The sequence below is a fragment of the Macaca nemestrina genome, chromosome 15 (assembly GCF_043159975.1).
Source record: "Macaca nemestrina isolate mMacNem1 chromosome 15, mMacNem.hap1, whole genome shotgun sequence".
Classification (NCBI taxonomy): domain Eukaryota; kingdom Metazoa; phylum Chordata; class Mammalia; order Primates; family Cercopithecidae; genus Macaca; species Macaca nemestrina.
Window position 1 is genome coordinate 95,480,414 of NC_092139.1, and position 20,609 is coordinate 95,501,022.

Sequence of the window (20,609 nt, forward strand, 5' to 3'; positions counted from 1 at the left end):
TATAGTTCATAAACATTACCAAAGACAGCAAATCTATAAGAGCGGTATACAAGTCACCTGACAATCTAGCTGAGAAAGTTAAATCTTAAGAGAAATCAACAATCACTCTGAATTAAAATATTTGGGGCTGCATTTGTATTAAATTCACCTGCAGTGACAGAAAGCCCCCACCAGGTGGAGTTTCAAATTCTTGGTTTCTACAACACAGCAAGGAAACCAAACAGCTGTGCTCCAAGATGAAAACATGAAACTATTTCATGTTTGTCCTGACTCTGAGGACTTGCCTACTGATTCACTCAAATTTAATAATGCTGCTGTTTTCTTTCTTTTTAAAAGCAAGTAATATGAAAGAAACTCAACCATTTAACTTGGTTTTTTTTCTAAATTAGCTCACTCAAGAAAAACCAGAGGTCATTAAGTACAGAATGAAAAATCACTGATTAAATCAGACTAAGACAAAAACCTCCAGGAGTCAAGGTGCCACAGTACAAACTTTGAGGATGACTATACTTTCAGAAGGTCTTCCTAATTTTCTTTTTCCAAATCACCACCAACACATTCACTTAAGGGAGAAAAGGTCAAATCATGAACTTTTAAATTGGGTAAGACTATAGACAGTGATTCACTTAACTTCTGGATATTCACAACTGCATAGGTAACCAGATTCTGCATGTGAGGTGTTACCACTAAACACAGGTGCAATAGAGGAACATGCATTCCCAGTAGTCACATGATCTCCCATTCAGAAGGTGCTGCCCTTGGGTCATAAAAATAGTGTTGAGAAAAACGCAGGTTCTAGACACAGTCTCCTACCATAGGCCCAGACATGATGGTGGTCTCGTGAAAGGGGATCATTCCCTGTTTACAAAGCAAGAGAGTCAGGCTCCCAGCTGAGGTGCAGGATAAGAGCTGGGGCTGACTGAAGGGGTAGGATCTGGATCTGGTCATTAACCATTCCCCACAACCTAAGCCTCCACAAGCTGTCCTCTGATCCCTGGAACAAGGCACACTCAGCAAATCTAGGAAGGAGATTCTGCCCCAATATCCCCACCCACCTCACCTCCCCAGGTCTAACAGGCAACCCAATCCATGGGGTGCAGCTCCACCCCCACCCAATCCCACACCCACTTGCTGGCCTATTCACAGTTACTAAGTTCTCAATTCTAGTGTCACTCCAATCCTTAAGGAGCAAGTTTTAGGCACTAAACATTGACTGCTGGTATGGCAGATGCATTCTAAAGTGAACCCCTCCCCGCCATAAGTCACCCTCCCATTAAGTGCAAGCGGAACCTCTAACTTGCTTCTAAGTCACAGACTGTGGCAAAGGTAATGGTAGGCCATTCCCTTATTAATCAAACTAATCAGGTCACATTACCCGGCCACTAAATATGTAGTGATCTGTTATGCAGCAACAAAAAACATACAGTTGGTGAGAGGAGTTTATCCCCTGATCCACTGCACACATCTCTGTCAGACCTCAACTCTTCCATCCCATTCCTTTCCTAAGGGAAATCACTATTAACAGCATCTTATGCATTCTTCTTGATAATCCATACATAACTAAGCAAACATATTTTTCTCCTTTTTAATATAACAAATGGAAGCATATTATACATACTTCTTCGTCTTTCTCTCTCCAGGTTATCTTGAAAAGGATTCTCCATCAGTGCAAATAGGGTTCACTCCCTTTTAATGACTGCACTGAACTCCATCATATGAGTGTGCCATAATGTTCTTAATCAGTTCCCGATTGATAAAGCAACACTTAGACTTCTGATCTTAGGTTTATACACCTGTCACTTTACAGAGGGTAGAGTCAATTCCCAGAAGCAGAATTTCGCTGGGTCAACAGGCTACGTGCACTTGTAATTCTGCTAGGCTAGTACCAGTTCTACCAATTTATATTCCCACAGGCAATGTATGGGAGTGCCTGCTTCCTCATCCCTTGCCAACCCAGATGTTATCAAAAGGACATCAAATTGATTTTGTATTCCAGTACAAACTCTTGGCTCATAGTGTTTAGTTTCCTCATTATTCTCAAGCTCATCAGGTTCATCTGACCGATATTTATGAAGGGCCTACTCTGTAAAAAGAGAACAGGTTGCTAAACAAAGAGAACAAAACACACCAATGAAATGAGCAAAAGCTTCTGAAATTCAGCAGACAGGAAGACTGATTCCAACTTGAGAGAAATCTCCCTGGAGCAGGCAAGCTCCGACCTACCTACATCCTGAAGGACACGTCAACGTTGGACAGAGAGAAAGGAGTCCCAGAAAGGAGACGAGAACAAGCAGTGCATTGGAACAGGAAAGCACAGGGTATGGTCCGTGGCAGAGCAGTGTGAGGAGAGGAAGAGAATGCTCAAGTGGCAGCTCGAAGAGTGACTGCCCCGGCAAGGCCTGAGCTAGGGAAGAATCAGTCAGCTGATCTGAGAATCGGGATTTCCACTTTTGGCATTAGCTAAGTGATCATGAGAATTACTAGCTTATCTGGGCTTCAGGAGGTTAGCCCTGAAATCAAACTTTAAGTAGCTGCAGAACTGTGTTCAAAGTAAATCTTACAGTCAAGACTAATGACAAGCAAGCACAACTGCGCTGGCAGAGGAGAACACGAAGGAACTCAACCCCTTATTCTAGTTGCTCCATCCTGATAACCTGAGGGAGGAGGGGGGCAAGAAACTCTTAGGATTATGTGAAGCACAGTCTAAATGCAAGGAGGCCTAGGTAGCTAAGGTTCCCTTCAGCTCGAAAAACTACTCCAATTCAATGTCAGATGGTGCACCTGCACCTTAATTTCTATTCTGCTTGCCTATGAATTCATTTATTAACAGGAATTCACTGAGTACCTACTATATTTCAGACAGCGTTATAGGATCTGGGGAGACATGGGCTAAGGTTACAAAGACTCTTCACTCTGAGGTTTAATTTCTACTTGGAAGGGAGAGAGAAAAATGAAATAAGCGTATAATGTGTCAGAGCAACGAGTTTAAGAGGAAAAAGTGTAATGATTGTTCCACTCATCAAAACTCTACACATCCTCATGTCAGGAGTCTTCCCTTCAGCCTTTTCAGCTTTGCGTTCTTACAGATCGTCTGTTCTCTTTCTGAAATCCTATAGCACTTTAGACCATGCTATAAGCCTCTGCCACTTGTTAACTACTTTATTGTACTGGGCTTTTCTTGCTAAGACTGTAAGTCTCTTGTGGGTGCTATACAAATCCTCAACAGTTACCACAGTGCTGTATGCACAGCACTGGTACACACAGCACAGGCATTCAGTACTATTGATTGCTATGACAACATTACCATTTTAGAACTGTAAATGTGTTCTGCCTTTTCTCTACACTGTAGACTAGAATATTCAAGTGACAAAATTACCTAACAGGGCAGAATGATATGAACAAATTAACTCAACAGAAAACCAAATTGGATCTGGTAAGAAGTAATGACCTCCAGGTGGTCCAGGTGTTTGGGATAAAAGCTAACCCTAAAACTCTAACTAGTCAAGGCCAAAACAATGGAATGGAACTTAAAGGGATAAGAGTGTAGGGGCAGCTGTCAATGCCTGGAAAAGTGGACAGACAAGGATGTGCAGAAGAAAAGAGCAGACCCAGGGTCCCTGCACCACTAGATTTCACAGTCACCTCCTCCCTGAAATGGGGTTTTGGTCCTAGCTCTCCTGCCACCACCCATACTGGCCTTCAACACCGCCCCACCCCCCACCCCACCCCAACCCTGGAAGCTCAATGCTCTGCTCTATGCTTAAAAACTGTCAAGGGCACCTTTGCACCAAAAAGCTCCTTTCCCTTTCTTTTTGTAACAGAGAAATGTGCATACTGGAATTATTTTTTTTCCCACATCAAAAGGTCTGATAATCCTTACATATCAGTTCTTTAATTATCCCCAACTAAGAGAGCACATTAGACAAAAAGCTCCTGTGACACAAAGGTTTACAGTAGCACTAGTCACAACAGCCAAGAGGTAGAAAAAACCCAAATGTCCATCAACAGATGAATGCATGAGGCCGGGCGCAGTGGCTCACGCGTGTAATCCCAGCACTTTGGGAGGCCGAGGCAGGAGGATCACAAGGTCAGAGATCTAGACCATCCTGGCTAACATGGTGAAACTCCATCTCTACTAAAAATACAAAAAGTTATCTGGGCTTGGTGGCGGGCGCCTGTAGTCCCAGCTACTCGGGAGGATGAGGCAGGAGAATGGCATGAACCCCGGAGGCGGAGCACGCAGTGAGCCAAGATCGTGCCACTGCACTCCAGCCTGGGCGACAGAGCAAGACTCCGTCTCAAAACAACAATAACAAAAAAAACCCAGATGAATGCATGAACAAAATGTGGTCTATCCATACACTGGAATATTATTTAGCCACAGAAAGGAATGAAGTACTGACACATATTATAAAGATGAATCTTGTAAATAAATGCAAAGCACAAGAAAGAAGCCAGCCACCGGAGGCCATGCGTTGCATGATTCTATTTATATGAAATATCCAGAATAGGAAAATCCCAAGAGACAGAAAACAGGTTAGCAGTTGCCAAAGGTTGGGGGAAGGAGAATCAGGGAATGACTGTTCATGAGTACAGGGTGTCCTTCTGGGGTGATGAAAACATTTTGCAGCTAGACAGTGGTAATGGTTGCAGGACATTGTTAATGTACTAAATGCCACTGAACTGCACATTTAAAAATGGTTAAAAGGGTAAATTTTACGTTATGTGTATTTTATCCCAATAAAAAATAGTTCCTGCAAATTCAATAAACTTTAAAATAAATTTATATCTTACTAATCTCTAAAACATAATGGGAAATAGGAGCTATGAACATCAAAAAACCACATATATGCAGGTTGTGGTTAGTCCCCAAACAATGCTTGGTGTGAACACAGACTCTCAGAACTCTTGTACAACTGGAGCTAATAATGACAATTACGGCTAGCATTTACTGAACTACGCACTGGCTCTATGATATAATTTGGCTCTGTGTTACCACCCAAATATCATCTCAAATTGTAATTACCACATGTCAATGGAGGGACCTGTAATCCCCATGTGTCAAGGAAGGGAGGTGATTGGATCATCGGGGGCAGTTTCTCCCATTCTGTTCTGGTGACAGTGAGTGAGTTCTCACAAGATCTGTTTAGGAGTTCCTCCTTCCTCCTCCTCTCTCTCCTGCCGCCATGTAAAATGTGCCTGATTCCCGTTCCACCATGATTGTAAGTTTCCCAAGGCCTTCCCAGTCATGCAGAACTGTGAGTGAATTAAACCTCTTTCCATTATAAATTACCCAGCCTTGGGTAGTATCTGTACAGCAGTGTGAAAACAGACTAATATACTCTAAGTGATCCTATTTAATCCTATAAGATAATTACTCTCATTTTACACCAGATAATACAGGCAAAGAGAGGCTAACCAACCTGTCCAAGATTAAATAGCCAGCAGGTGGCAGAGTCTCAGAATGGAAATCTGAAGCCCACCTAGTTTCAGAATGTATGTTCTTAGTCAAAGCTCCATGCCTCGCAACACAGATCCTCCTCACTTGGGCTCAATCCAGTCTTTTTCACTAGCTATCCACCCCAAACATCACCATTTTCACACATAGAACTACCTACTCAGCCTTTGCATGTGCGGTGCCTTCCACCTGGAGCACCTATCTCAAGTGCTGCTGTCATGCATCCAGTGCCTCCTCTCCTCTCTGAAGTCTGTGCTGAGGTGGAGGGGATGGGAACCAGCGCCTCCAGGGTTCTTGTGCAATCTGCCCTTACACTGCTCTTTCCACCAGCATTCATGCCTGTAAACACTGCCCATTTTCGCCTGAGGACAGGAACAAAGAATTTTTATGCCTCCAGCAAAACCAAAGGTATCTTGTACTCTGCTGGTGAACAACATAGACTGCAAACCTATGGACCATAAGTCTGAGTCAGTCCAGCCATTTTGTTTGGTCATTATAGCATTTTCAAACACCAACAACATAATGGGAATGCCTTCCCCAGGGCACCCGATCCTGGTGTGGCATACTGCTGCTTGGTATTTTAGTGATGGGCAGCTCCAGGCTTGTAAGCTGTCCTGACCTAGTCATTAACTGACTCACTCATTACTGCCAATTACTTCTCTTCCCATCATTCTTTCACATATAGTAAATCTTAGCTGTAAACAATACCAAGAGAAATAAAAGGGCATAACAGATATCATTTCATTTCTACAGATTAAAAAACTCTCTAACAATGTCAAAGGTGAAAAGATCCCTAAAATTGAAACAACTTCAAATCACAGCAAAACTAAAATTTAAGAACTTCTAGAACAAAAGTCCCTTATTAGTGCTCACACTTCTAAGCAGGAAGGGGGCCCTAGCAGAGTTGGCCCAGCCTGGTACTGGGTCACTGCTGGCAATCTCAACCCCAGCGACTTCTGAGAAAAGGTCAGGGACCTTTGTTTAGGCAAGTTTACCTTCAAATTTCAACAACAAAACCAGACATTTAGTGTTTGACCTATTTCTGTTTAGCTTACAACACTGCTCAAGTTCAGGGAATAAGCACCAAAAACAGAAATGGAAGGGGATACCTGCTGAACACACTGTGCTTTACCATGACAAAACAAAGGGTGCCACTCTTATTCCAAAGCTTTAGTTCTCTAGATTAGAGGAAGAGGACCAGTGCTTGTATTTACATGTGCTGTGTAAAACCAAATCAGCACTTATAAAAAAAGAACCACAATAAATATCCACAAACTTTGGCAAGATAAGACAGGGGTCTTTTTTTTTTTTTGAGACAGAGTCTCACTCTGTTGCCCAGGCTGGAGTACAGTGGCGCGATCTCGGCTCACTGCAAGCTCTGCCTCCCAGGTTCACGCCATTCTCCTGCCTCAGCCTCCGGAGTAGCTGGGACTACAGGCGCCCGCCACCATGCCTGGCTTATTTTTTGTATTTTTAGTAGAGAAGGGGTTTCACTGTGTTAGCCAGGATGGTCTCGATCTCCTGACCTCGTGATCTGCCTGCCTCGGCCTCCCAAAGTGCTGGGATTACAGGCATGAGCCACCGCACCTGGCCTTTTTTTTCCCCCCCTCTGAGACAGGATCTCACTCTGTCACCCTGGCTGGGGTGCAGTGGTACGATCACCGCTCACTGCAGCCTCAAATTTCTGGACTCAAGCAATCCTCCCATCTAAGCCTCCCCATGTAGCTGGAATTACAGGTACATGCCATCATGCCCAGCTAATTGTTTTTTTCTTTTTAGAGACAGGATCTCACTATGTTGTCCAGGCTGGTCTCAAGCTCCTGTGCTCAAGCAATCCTCCCCCTTTGGCCTTCCAAAGTGCTGGGATTACAAGTGGAAGCCACTGTGTCCAGCCTAAGACAAGAGTCTTAATCTGGCATGAGGAGTAAGTGTCTTTGTGAAAAAGAAATTTTTTTGTTAAGTCAAAAGCCAGGAGTAGAAATATTTACATCTTAATAGGATTCAAAATAGAAAGCTAAACAACTATTAAATTAAAATACTCTACACCTACTTCTGGAATCTAAAAGAAAATTTTAAAAGAGATACTCTACACAAACTATTTTCTACAAATAACAACTGTGGCTGAGTTACTAAATACTTGCATGCAAATTAAATTTTTGCTTTCTTAATCACATTTGAAAAGTAAAAGGGACCTATATTATTTAAAGAAGCTTGAGGGAGAATTATTTTGTAAACAATGTGTTTTGTTTTTCTATGAAAACAACCTACATTTCCCAGGTATATTGGGACTTCCTAAAGGGATCACCTGTACAAAGGCAAAATCCACACAGAAAACAAATCACCTTCTCTCTTACTCTGGTCTCTTTGCTGCAAAGACCTACTAGACTACACTCCAAGCTCATTTCGGCATAGAAATGTAGGCCATACAAGAAAGAAAGGAAATAATTTTAACTTAATCCTAAATGTGATAGTAGAAAATAATTTTTAACTGTAAAAGGGAACAGGTTAAATGTCATTGAGTAATACTTACTGCTGGTTCAACTTGACTTCTATCTGCAATATCTATATGGACAATTTCAACAGTTTTCCATGTGTTTGGATCTAAACCATGTACCTACCAATGACAAAGAGAAAAGAAATAAAACAAAGTGTAGATTATTCTATTATGTTTACATATATAATCTTTATCTTGAGTCACTCAGGATACATTACAGGGAATTAAAAGACCCAAATTATTATTTCATTATATTAGCTGTCTGATATTTTGCAGGATCTAGAAATCTTTTATTACCACTTATAACCCCAAATAATAAGGAAGGAGAGAATAAGGATGCTGCCAAATGAATAGAAACCTGTCAATATTATTTTCTGATAGTCCTCACAGATGATTTATTTAACAAAATATACCAGACCTATGTTTAACCCAAATGATACACAACAAAGTACTTGTAACTTTTGTAACCAACAAAGTTCTATACAAACATAAGGTGACATTACAAGTAGAATTCAAATGATGCACTGTATGGTCTAAAATCTCTCCAAAATTTGATTATCCTAAAGCTATTCAGTTTCAGTATGATGCCAACTCCTCTCTATTGCATGTTGATCCATCATTTATTTCTGAAATGCCATCTATGAACTAATTAGGAATTGTTTGATAACTGCCAAAGACATGCCCATTTAAAAGCTGAAAATAGCAGATTAAATCATATAGATTAATGCACACCAAATCATCTCATCTAGATTATAAATTATAGAAGATTACTATAAAAAACAACAAAAAGCCTGGGTGCAGTGGCTCACACCTGTAATCCCAGCACTTTGGGAGGCTGAGGCAGGTGGATCACCTGAGGTCAGGAGTTCAAGACTAGCTTGGCCGACATGGTGAAACTCTACTGAATGGTGAATCTCTACTGAAAATACAAAAGTTAGCCAGGCATGGTGGTGCATGCCTGCAGTCCCAGCTACTTGGGAGGCTGAGGCAGAAGAATTACTTGAACCCAGGAGGCAGAGGTTGCACTGAGCAGACAGCGCGTGATTGCACCCCAGCCTGGGCAACAAAGTGAGACTCTGTCTCAAAAATAAAAAAAAATTAAAAAATAAAAAAGAGAAAAACAACATAAAATGTCAAATGATCACTTGAAAGAAAACTCAAGTCAAATACTACATATTAAAATTCAAAGTTCTATTAATTGGCTAACTGGCATCAATAACATAAGAGCACATCAATAGAACAGTAAAAAACAGAATTTGCCATAATCATTAACCTACTCTCCTGGAATGCATGTGCACCAGAAAACAGAAACTGCTGAGTCCCAACCCTACAGATTCTGGTTTGAGTCCCAACCCTACAGATTCTTGGGTGAGGTCAGAGTATTTGCATTTCAAACAAGTCCTCAGATACTGTGCTGCTGCTGGCCCATCCAAAGACCACACTTTTGAGAACCCCTAGACCAAGGGCATCAACCTATACAACAGGCCTTCCCAAGCTCCATGACAAACCTTACTAAAAGTTAATGATTACATTTTTTTAAAGTCCTAACTCAAAGATATTCTTGAATCTTAAAGAGATAAATGTGCAGCAACTTATATAAGTCAAGAGCTTTTCAACATTTTTTTAAGTTATTCAAGTACTTTATCCCTCCTGCCTTTCGGCCATTTCTCTGACATCAGCCCATACCCTAGCAAAGCAGACAGGAGGTAAAAATTAAAGCAATCAATTCTGCTATGCAGAGCAGCTCTGGCAAACACTCAGAGATAAAAGCAATCTAATTAGCAAAACTAATGGCTAAAATTGGGCTGGGGGTTATCTTTGAATTTTGTTTACCCAAGCTCTCCTTGCCTCAGATAAGAGTTGCTGATCAAAACAGCAACTTTACCAAAGTGTCAAGGCAAGGGGACTGATAGGGAAAGCCCATTTGGTTTCTGGCTGCTTGCCTGCCTCATCTCAATTTGACACAGCTTGGTGTGGTCAGATACTAGTCCAACACAGGTGACATTACTTTGGTGATGACAAGTGAACTACATACAGTATTCTCGTTTCCAGGGGCTTCCGTACTAAAAGTGCAGAGTTGAAACTTACATTTTCTAATGTTCCCAAGTCTGGTTTGTGCCATGTTTCAATTTTAATGAAGAAATCATCTTTCATATATTCATTCTGCAGAAAACACAACACGAAAATGATAGTAATCTTCTACCTGTTCCTTGGTGCCCACGTCTGAGGGAGCTTTTCCCAGTATAAGCATCCATGCTCTGACTCTACAAGGAGACTGATCCTCAAGTGACAAAGAATCATTAGCTACCCATTTTTATAGACTTGTCAGGCAAACCAAATGCTGCATGCTTTTAAATAATTCAAACAATTCGACTTGCCACGCAGCATACTGGGCTAATAAAGAAGCTGCGAGGTCTGATAAACAAATACCGTGTTTGAAGGGAGTAACAAAAGCAAAATAAAATCAATAGGGAGATTTTGAGACAAGGGTGGAAAGGGCCCATGAACACTGGGAACATGTGGTAGAGTGTGGGGGCTGGTTGGCGGGACACAGGAGGGAACCATGCAGTGAGGGGCAGTTAGCAAAGAATGGTTGAAAATAATTACTGTGTAAAACAAAGTTTAAAGATATTTTGAGACACAAAAATAGTTTTACTCACCGTTACAACTGAGGCATAATGGAGAGGTAGGTAATGAAAGGAGAAAAATTTCAGAATATTAATTGGAGTCAAAACAATCTGTCCCAAAACTTAATGTCACAAAGACTAAACTACCTAAAAACACAGAACATTTATTTAGTAACTTATGTCTGCAAAACAGAGTTTCTACACAAGTGACACTACACAGCACATTAATTTAGACTATGGAGTACAAATAAAATATGAAAAATCATCTAATTTTCAAAATAATGCTAAAAAGAATAATGTCACAAAAGCAAAACATTATTTATAAGGTCAGTTTAGCAAATGATAGGATGCTGTTTCAGAAGTCTGTCCTATTCCTCCTCTACTATGTAGCAATGTAAGTAAAATACTGTTGAAACGCACCAAAACACCCTTGTGAGTGTAAACGACCTTTCTTTTGGCTTACCCCTGGAGCCAGCATAGTCGGCTAGGACCCCAAAGTGGCTGCCATGTGGGAATGGACTTATGCCTGTCACAAAGTTCTGGGAGGAGGAACCCAATGCAGTTCTTCCTCTGCCATCATTCTAGCAGTGACTATCCAAGAACCCAAGAAAGACCTTGCTCAGTGTAATCCTTCTCAAAGACATTGGTACTGGGAATCCCTCTCATTCTCAGGGTGGAGGGGTGCAATGGCTGCTGGGGGCCAGGCTTACTTGTTCTACAGTAGGGGTACGCATTCCAGGCTTTCTCATGAAACACCAAGGAGCCTTCGGGAGCAATCATCCTCACGAATGCAGGAACTTTGCTGGGAGAAGAGAGATACTGGATATATTTAACAGCACCATCAATTCTTTCTTGGTATCTATGAAACTGCTTGAAAGAGTACGGCAATCAAAGGTGACCATGTTCTAAGTTTGATGAACTAGTTTATTTCAATCCTAAAGTAATCCACTAGAAAGGAACACATAATTGTTTACATTTTAAATAAAAATGATTAAGAATATTTAGCTGGGGGCCGGGCGCGGTGGCTCAAGCCTGTAATCCCAGCACTTTGGGAGGCCGAGACGGGCGGATCACAAGGTCAGGAGATCGAGACCATCCTGGCTAACACAATGAAACCCCGTCTCCACTAAAAATACAAAAAAATTAGCCGGGCGTGGTGGCGGCGCCTGTAGTCCCAGCTACTCGGGAGGCTGAGGCAGGAGAATGGCGGGAACCCGGGAGGCGGAGCTTGCAGTGAGCCCAGATCGCGCCACTGCACTCCAGCCTGGGCGACAGAGTGAGACTCCGCCTCAAAAAAAAAAAAAAAAAAAAAAAAGAATATTTAGCTGGGTACGGTGGCTCATGCCTGTAATCCTAGCATTTTGAGACTGAGGCAAGAGGATCACTTGAGCCCAGGAGTTTGAAACTAGCCTGGGCAACACGGTGAAATCCTGTCTCTACAAAAAAATACAAAATTAACCAGGCATGGTGGCACATGCCTGTAGCTCCAACTATTCAGAAGGCTGAGGTGGGAGGATCACCTGAACCTGTGGGATAGAGGTTGCAGGAAGCTGAGATCACACCACTGCACTCTAGCCTGGGCAACACAGCAAGACCTTGTCTCACAAGAAAAAAAAAAAACCAAGTTAAGTGTATAAAAGGGTTTGTGTGTGTGAGTGTGTGTGTGTTTTAAATAGAAGCAATTATTTCTTAAGGACTTCTGATCTACTACCCCAATGTGAAACCTAAGAGTTAACAGCTATTCATCCTGCACATTAATACAACGTAGTTCTTAGAGTTAGATGATATTATACTGTTTCTTAATGCAAAAAGCCCCAGAATAAGGAGATATCTCTGAATAAAAGTCTCAATACATTTTACAGAACAGATCTGAAGAAAAATAACAATGTAAAGGACCCATGTAGAAAATGAGAAATGAAAGCATATCCAAGTATAAAATTTTGTAGGTATGGGAGATGAATGTCACTTGCTGCCTCAAGTATGTTCAGAGGAAGAGAAAGGTTCAATACATGATTAATATATGAGAAGCTTGTGCAAGCATATGACAATCAGAAACAATCCCAACATACAAAGGGGCAAAAGTCATCCACAGGCCCATTACAAATATAAAATGTTACTCGTTAACAAACAAATGGGAAAATCAGTCTTACTAGTCTTCAAATAAATGCAAATGAAGTGACTGATTTAGTGACTGGAGCCTACTGTAAAGAGTAGTTTTGCTTGCACAGACTTTTCACACAGATCGAATATAAATCCCAACATTACCATTTAGAAGCTGTGTAACCTCAGGCCTACTACTTGGCTTCTCTGAAATTCCTCATGTGTTGAATGGAATGCATATTACCTGCTCTGCAGGGTTATTGAGAGAATTAAATCAAATACTCGAATGCGTTTAGCACATTGCACAGTACAATGAGCTCAAAAAATGGTAGTTACTGCTTTTTAATTATAAGCTGACATGGAGCTGGGTACTTTCATATGCCTTTCTTCATTTAAATCCTCCTTAATGTCTTCATACCCAGGTGGGAGTGGCATGATATTGGCTCACTGCAAGCTCCACCTCCCAGGTTCACGCCATTCTCCTGCCTCAGCCTCCTGAGTAGCTGGGACTACAGGCGTCTGCCACCATGCCCAGCTAATTTTTTTGTATTTTTAGTAGAGATGGGGGTTTCACTGTGTTAGCCAGAATGGTCTCGATCTCCTGACCTCGCGATCCACCCGCCTCGGTCTCCCAAAGTGCTGGGATTACAGGCGTGAGACACTGCGGCCGGCCTGATCACTTACTTCTTTTCAAATGGTGGAACGATTCATTCAAACTTCAGAAACACCAAGCCAGGACAACCGAAAATAATGTCACTTTAAAAGTCAAAGAGTATCTAGTTGTCCAAAAAATGTATCACATTGCTAAAGAACTAGAACCAAAATCCCTTCAAGTGTGGGTGAGGTCTAATCAGGGTACAATGGAACACATAAGGATAATTTTTTAAAGCCAAGCTACAAGACTACCTATTCATCTGAGAGTATGACAAAAAGATCTATCAATGGTTAGTTGGTCAACTTAGAGAAAGCAGGAGAGGCCGGGTGTGGCGGTTCACACCTGTAATCCAAGCACTTTGGGAGGCAGAGGTGGGTGGATCACCTGAGGTCAGGAGTTCAAGACCAGCCTGGCCAACATGGCGAAACTCTGTCTCTACTAAAAACACAAAAAATTAGCCAGGTGTGGTGGTAGGTGTCTGTAAACCCAGCTACTCGGGACCCTAAGGCTGAATTGCTTGAACCTGGGATGTGGAGGGTGCAGTGAGCTGAGACAGTGCCATTTCACTCCAGCCTGGGTGACACAGCAAGACTCTGTCTTTAAAAAAAAAAAAAAGAAAAAGAAAAAAACGAAAAGGCAGGAGAAACAATTCTGTATTAACTCAGACACATATTTTAACTATCCATCTATTCCTATAGTGCCTGATATGTGAAGAACTTTAATATTCGTAAAATGTTCTAAAATGTGCTGACTCAAATAGAAGGAAATTGGCATTTATCAGTAAAGGCCAACATGAGCCAAATCTACATGAAAATTTTAATATTTCTTTATCTCGCTCCCAAATGCCTACTATCTTATTTCCAAGATACTTTTCCCACCACGAGAATTCCAACAATTCATTTTATGTTTTGACTGAGTCAATAAAGTCCAAACCTATAAGCTAGATTTATTTCAAATTTACTCACTTTTTTTCATGTTTAACGTGAGAACATTATCAAATACATCTCTCCTCAATGAATCTAAGTGACTGACTAAACTTGAGGAAAATGTATATATGGAGTAAATAAAATTAAATTTCAATTCTACTTCAAAGGTTAGAAATTTCCATTAATGGCAACCTTAATATATTCCTAACATGGTAGTTCAAGTGTGCCAGGTATATATAACTGAGAACATATATATCATTTTCCCACCAGTTATTACTTCGTAAGGCACTTTAGTAAAATGCAGCAGATTCCTGATTTGGAAGTTTAGAGAGCCTCAGAAAAGAACAATTACTAACTGAATTAACAATAGTAAGGCACTTTAGTAAAATGCAGCAGATTCCTGTTTTGGAAGCTTACAGAGCCTCAGAAAAGGAACAATTATTAACTGAATTAATAAAATGGGAGGTGGGCCTTCAAAAATAAACACGCAAAAAGGACAATCCTTCTCTTGTCCTCCCAAACTATTCACAAAATGGTGCTCCCTCATGATAAACTAATACTCAGAACAGTGCTCACTTACCTCAAGGTAAACATGGCTAGATTTCAGCTGCTTAAGAGTGAAGAGTTACCAATAGCACAATGCCCAGGATCATGAAGACTCTTTAGGAATACATACCCTTTCTCCCACTCTGAATATTAAGACTATTTAACTTCAGGGTAAAACATGACCATAAGGTACACTGAACACCTGATCTAGGCACATTCCTTTTTTAATCCTATTCCTGAGATAGATAATACCATGGCAAATCATTTCTAACTGTACTTTTCTCTGGAAATTCTTATGTCTATCTGTAAATCACACAAGCAAGACAACTATTCGCACCCTTCTCCTTCCCACTGCAGATGAACATCAAAACACAGAAAAATTTAGGGAAGAATTTGAAGACCAGATTAATTTACCATAAATAGACCAATTAATCTTTCATTTTATGATCAACTGAAATATCCCTCAAATACACTGGGATGCCTTCTCTTCACTAGTCAGGAAAAGCTCAGCTAAGAAGGCAAAAAAAGAAAAGAAAGGGCCAGGTGCAGTGGCTCACACCTGTAATCCAAGCACCTTGGGAGGTCAAGGTGGGAGGATCACCTGAGGTTGGGAGTTCGAGACCAGCCTGGCCAACATGATGAAACCCTGACTCTACTAAAAACACAAAAATTAGCTGGGCATGGTGGTGGGTGCCTATAATCCCAGCCACTTGGGAGGCTGAGGCAGGAGAATCGCTTGACTCAGGGAGGTGGACATTGCAGTGAGCCAAGATTACACCACTGTACTTCAGCCTGGGGACACAGTGAGACTGTATCTCAAAAATAATAATAATAAACAAATACACACACACACACACACACGTATAAATAAAATACTGGGTACCTCATTCATTCATCCACTCAAATATTTACTGTGTCCACCATCCCAGGCCAGGGGCTGTGTAAATAATGGTGAGAACACAGGAATAATTCCTACTCAGAACTTATTTCCAGGGATGGAGGCAGAAAACAGATTAGTAAACAACACAACACAAAGAGAATTACTTAAGCAGTGCAGTGAAATTAAAGAATGGGGCACTGGGCAATGAGTAAGTGGAGCAAGGGTAGTCGGGAAGGCCTCTCTGAGGAAATAATATTACAACAATGATCCAAGGGTACGGAGACAGGGAACAGAACAGCAAGCAAAGGGAACAGCATGACCACAGATCCTAAGACAGCAAAAGACTTAACCTGCTTGAGCCACTCTTAGGCCTCCAGCATGGCTAGACTGCAGTGACCAAACATGGAGAAAGGGCAGAAAGACCACATGGGCCTCACCTTACAGGTCACAGAGTTTAGATTTTACTCTGTGTATGATGGGAAGCCACCGAAAGCTTTAAAAGGGGGAATGGCACAACCTGATTTGAGTTGTATGACCATTCTGGCTTTGTGTGAAAAATTAATTGGAGTGGGCAAGAATGGATGGTTGCAAAAATTAACTCAAAATGGATAAAGACCTAAATTAAAACTAAAACTATAAAATTCTTATAAGAAAACATAGATGTAAATCTTTATGATCTTGGATTGGGCAATGATTTCTTTGATGACATCAAAAGCATAAACTACAAAAAGAAAAAATAAATTGGACTTCATCAAAATCATAAACTTTTTTTCTTTTTCTTTTTTTTTTTTTTTTAAGAGAAAGGGTCTTGCTCTGTCACTAGGCTGGAGAACAGCAGTGTAATCATAAATCACTGCCACCTCCAACTTCTAGGCTCAAGTGATTCTCCCACCTCGGTCTCCTGAGTAGCTACGACAAAGAGGTATGCAGTACTGTGACCGGACTGATTTTTAAATTTTTTCATAGAGACGGGGTCGCAATATGTTTTGCTATATTGTCCAGGCTGGTCTTGAAATCCTGGCCTCAAGCAATCCTCCCACCTCAGCCTCTTAGGTAGCTGGGACTACAGGTATACACCAAAATTAAAAACTTTTTAAGTTTCAAAAGACACTATCAGGAAAGTGAAAAGATAACTCACAGAATGGGGGAAAAATCTGCAAATCACCTCTATGATAAGGAACTAGTACCCAGAATATAAAAATAACATAATTTAACAAAGAAAACTCAATTTGAGAATGGGCAGCCAGAGGCCGGGCGCGGTAGCTCAGGCCTGTAATCCCAGCACTTTGGGAGGCCGAGGCAGGTGGATCACCTGAGGTAGGGAGTTTGAGACCAGCCTGACCAACATGGAGAAATCCCATCTCTACTAAGAACACAAAATTAGCCAGGCGTGGTAGCGCACGCCTGTAATCCCAGCTACTCGGGAGGCTGAGGCAGGAGAAGCTCTTGGACCCGGGAGGCGGAGGTTGCGGTGAGCTAAGATCGCGCCACTGCACTCTAGCTTGGGCAACAAGAGTGAAATTCTGTCTCAAAAAAAAAAAAAAAAAAGAATGGGCAGCCAAGGCCAAGACCAAGGAGGATAGCTTAAGCACCAAGAGTTGGAGACCAGCCTGGGCAGCACAGGGAGACCCCTATCTCTACAAAAAAAAAAAAAAAAAAAAAATTAGCAGAGCACAGTGGTGCACACCTATGGTCCCAGCTGCTTGAGAGGCTGAGGTGGCGGGATTGCTTGAGCCCAGGAGTTCAAGGCTACAGTGAGCTATCATCAAGCAACTGCAGTCCAGCCTAGACGACAGTGAGACCCTGGTCTCCAAAAAACAAACAAACAAAAAATACTAAAAAGAAAGTGGGGGTCCGAGATTTGAACAGATAATTCTTCAAACAAAGAAGATATACAAATGACCAAAAAGCACTTGAAAAGATGTTAACATCATTAATCACCAGGAAAATGTAAATTGAAACCACAATGAGATACCACTTCACACACACTAGAATGGTTGTAATAAAAAAGATAATGAGGATGTGGAGGAACTGGAATCTTCATACACTGCTGGTAACATTACAAAGTGGTGCAGTTGTTTTGGGAAGCAGCTTGACAGTTCCTCAAAAGGTTAAATATAGAGTGATCATATGACCCAGCCAATTTCACTCACAGCAATATATATCTCCAAGAGAACTGAAAACATGTTCACACACACACAAAAAAGTATACACAAATGTTAACAGCAGCATTACTCATAACAGCCAAAAGTGCAAACAACCCAAATGTTCAACAACTGATGAACGGATAAACAAAATGTGGCAGGTCTACACAATGGAATACTACTCAGCAATCAAAGTAGTACTGATACACGCTTTAACACAGACAAGCCTTGAAAACACACTAAGTGAAAGAAGTCAATCACGAAAGGCCACATATTACATGATTCCATTTACACAAAATATCCACAGTACATCTACACAGACAGTAGATCAGTGGTTGCCAGGCGCTAGGAGGAGGGGGTAACAGTCAGTGATTGCTAATGAATACGAGATTTCTTTCTGGATTGTTGAAAATGTTCTGAAATTAAGTAACAATGGCAGTTGCCCAACTCTGTGAATATACCAAAAACTACTAAAGCATGCATTTTAAAAGAACGAATTTTATGGCATATACATTATATCTCAATTAATTTTAAAGCCAGAAAAAGAACGGATGGCAAAATATCAGCCTGGAGACAAGTCTAAAAGAGAGAAGGGTAACTTCTCTCTTTTAGAGAGATTGATTATAAATAGTAGTGATGGAGATACATAAGGATACAAAGAAGATACATCAGGAAGGAAATTACAGAAATGATTTAAAACCCCAGTTTGTGGGAAGGGAATAAAATAACCAGACACAAACTGGCTAACTTCTGGGAGAAGGAGACTCTAAAGTCCTAGAGAATTATAAAAAACAAAGAGAGGGCCGGGTGCGGTGGCTCAAGCCTGTAATCCCAGCACTTTGGGAGGCCGAGGTGGGCAGATCATGAGATCAGGAGATCGAGACCATCCCGGCTAACACAGTGAAACCCCGTCTCTACTAAAACTACAAAAAAAATTAGCCAGGCGTGGTGGTGGGCGCCTGTAGTTCCAGCTACTCGGGAGGCTGAGGCAGGAGAATGGTATGAACCCGGGAGGCGGAGCTTGCAGTGAGCCAAGATCGCGCCACTGCACTCCAGCCTGGGCGACAGAGCGAGATTCTGTCTCAGAAACAAAACAAAACAAAACAAACAAACAAAAAACAGAGAGAGGTTTTTTTTCACCCAATAAAAGGGGAATAATAAATGAAAAATGTGATACACCATCAAGAGGAAACAATACATTTCAGAAAACACTGATATTTTTCTGAAATAGGATCACTTGATTTGGAAAACTTTGAAACTGTGAAAAATTTAGGACTAAACTACATATAATGACAAATAACATGTGTCTATCATGGCTAAATCTTGACTCAAGAACTAATTATATTTGGCTGGCATTTATTAATTTTTCTTTTTCTTTTTTTTTTGTTTGAGACGGAGTCTCACTCTTGTCGCCCAGGCTGGAGCGCAATCATGATCTTGGCTCCCTGCAACCTCCGCCTCCCAGGTTCAAGCAATTCTCCTGCCTCAGCCTCCCAAGTAGCTGGGATTACAGGTGCCTGCCACCACACTCGGCTAAATTTTTTGTATTTTTAGTAGAGACACGGTTTCACCATGTTGGCCAGGCTGGTTTCTAACTCCTGACCTCAAGTGATCCACCCGCCTTGGCCTCCCAAAGTGCTGCGATTTCAGGCGAGCCACCGCACCCGGCCTATTAATTTCTTACATGTGCAAGATGCTCTCTGAATGTGAAGAAGTATATACAATCAATCCTTTCATTTTCAGGTGATTTAAATTTCTCATTTTTAAACATAATTTAAGTTCCTGGCAAATGACTCCTTTTGCTTACAAAAATGAACTCTTACCTTGGAACCACATGAAATTTTAAAATAACAATTTTTCAATAAAAACCTCTTCTGTTTTGACCTTTGGGAAACAAGGTGGTTCTGGAGTTGGCAAAGCTTTGTAAATTCCCCATCAATCAGGACTGACTGAAGATGGCGAAAGTGTAACACTTATGCAGAACAAGAAAGAATAAAGCTGACTTTCCCCAAGAAGGGTGAGCAAATAAACTAACAAAAAGGACTGGTCAGTGTGTTCGTACAGGGAGGTCTCAGGAAAGCTACAGGCTTTTCTCTGAAATACCATCTGAAAGTTTCAACACATTTCTTTGTCATGCTCTAAAATTCTCTGCCTGGTAAATTCCTTCCTCTTTCACTACCATCTACTACTAAGCGAGTATTAAAGAAACAAACTTTAGTGGAAAATGGGATACAACAAGACAAACATGCACATATAGAAATATATGACTAGGTATCAAAATGAGTAGAAATGACAAATATGATGGGTTTAGGGAAGAGGGATCAAAGTGAATAAAATCAGCCATGGAAAGCCTCTGCATAGGATAGTTCTGAGGTGTACTCAGAAAACCAAGCAGGTTATGAGAGGCCTCAGCATAAGGAGCTGAAAAAAATCAGGGTGGGTTGAACAGTTTATGTTAGGAAGATAACAAAGAGACTGGCTTGCTTAGAGCCGAAGGTTTTTGTTCTGGATGGACTTATACAATTGGAATCTCAAATACCTTGTTAAGTTTAGCTTTATTTTGGAAGAAGACTTTAGACGTTAAAGACTTCAGAGAAAGTAAGAGATGGTGAAACCTGTGGTTTTGGAAGAATTTTTCTGTAAACTCCCATTTAACTTCAGGAAATGGAAAATAACTCTTCTACAGGACTTAGATGTAGAGCAAAGTGGTTAGCTAAGCAAAGTGGTTAAGAGGGCAGGTTCTGGAGTCGGGCTGTGTTCAAGTCCTATCTCTGCTACC

The 20,609-nt window shown here is 41.1% G+C and overlaps 1 protein-coding gene across 2 annotated transcripts in view; it reads right to left on the reverse strand.

Annotated features, from left to right (window-relative positions):
* Positions 1-20,609, reverse strand: part of LOC105495743 (phosphatidylinositol transfer protein beta) — a 68,431-nt gene that overhangs the window by 35,202 nt on the left and 12,620 nt on the right. For both annotated transcript variants that reach the window (XM_011765472.2, XM_011765474.2), the window contains exons 4-7: positions 11,290-11,381; positions 10,613-10,620; positions 10,041-10,115; positions 7,989-8,072 (exon numbers count right to left, since the gene is read on the reverse strand). In XM_011765472.2, the coding sequence (XP_011763774.1) occupies positions 7,989-8,072; positions 10,041-10,115; positions 10,613-10,620; positions 11,290-11,381 (259 nt within the window). The remainder of the gene's footprint in view (positions 1-7,988; positions 8,073-10,040; positions 10,116-10,612; positions 10,621-11,289; positions 11,382-20,609) is intronic.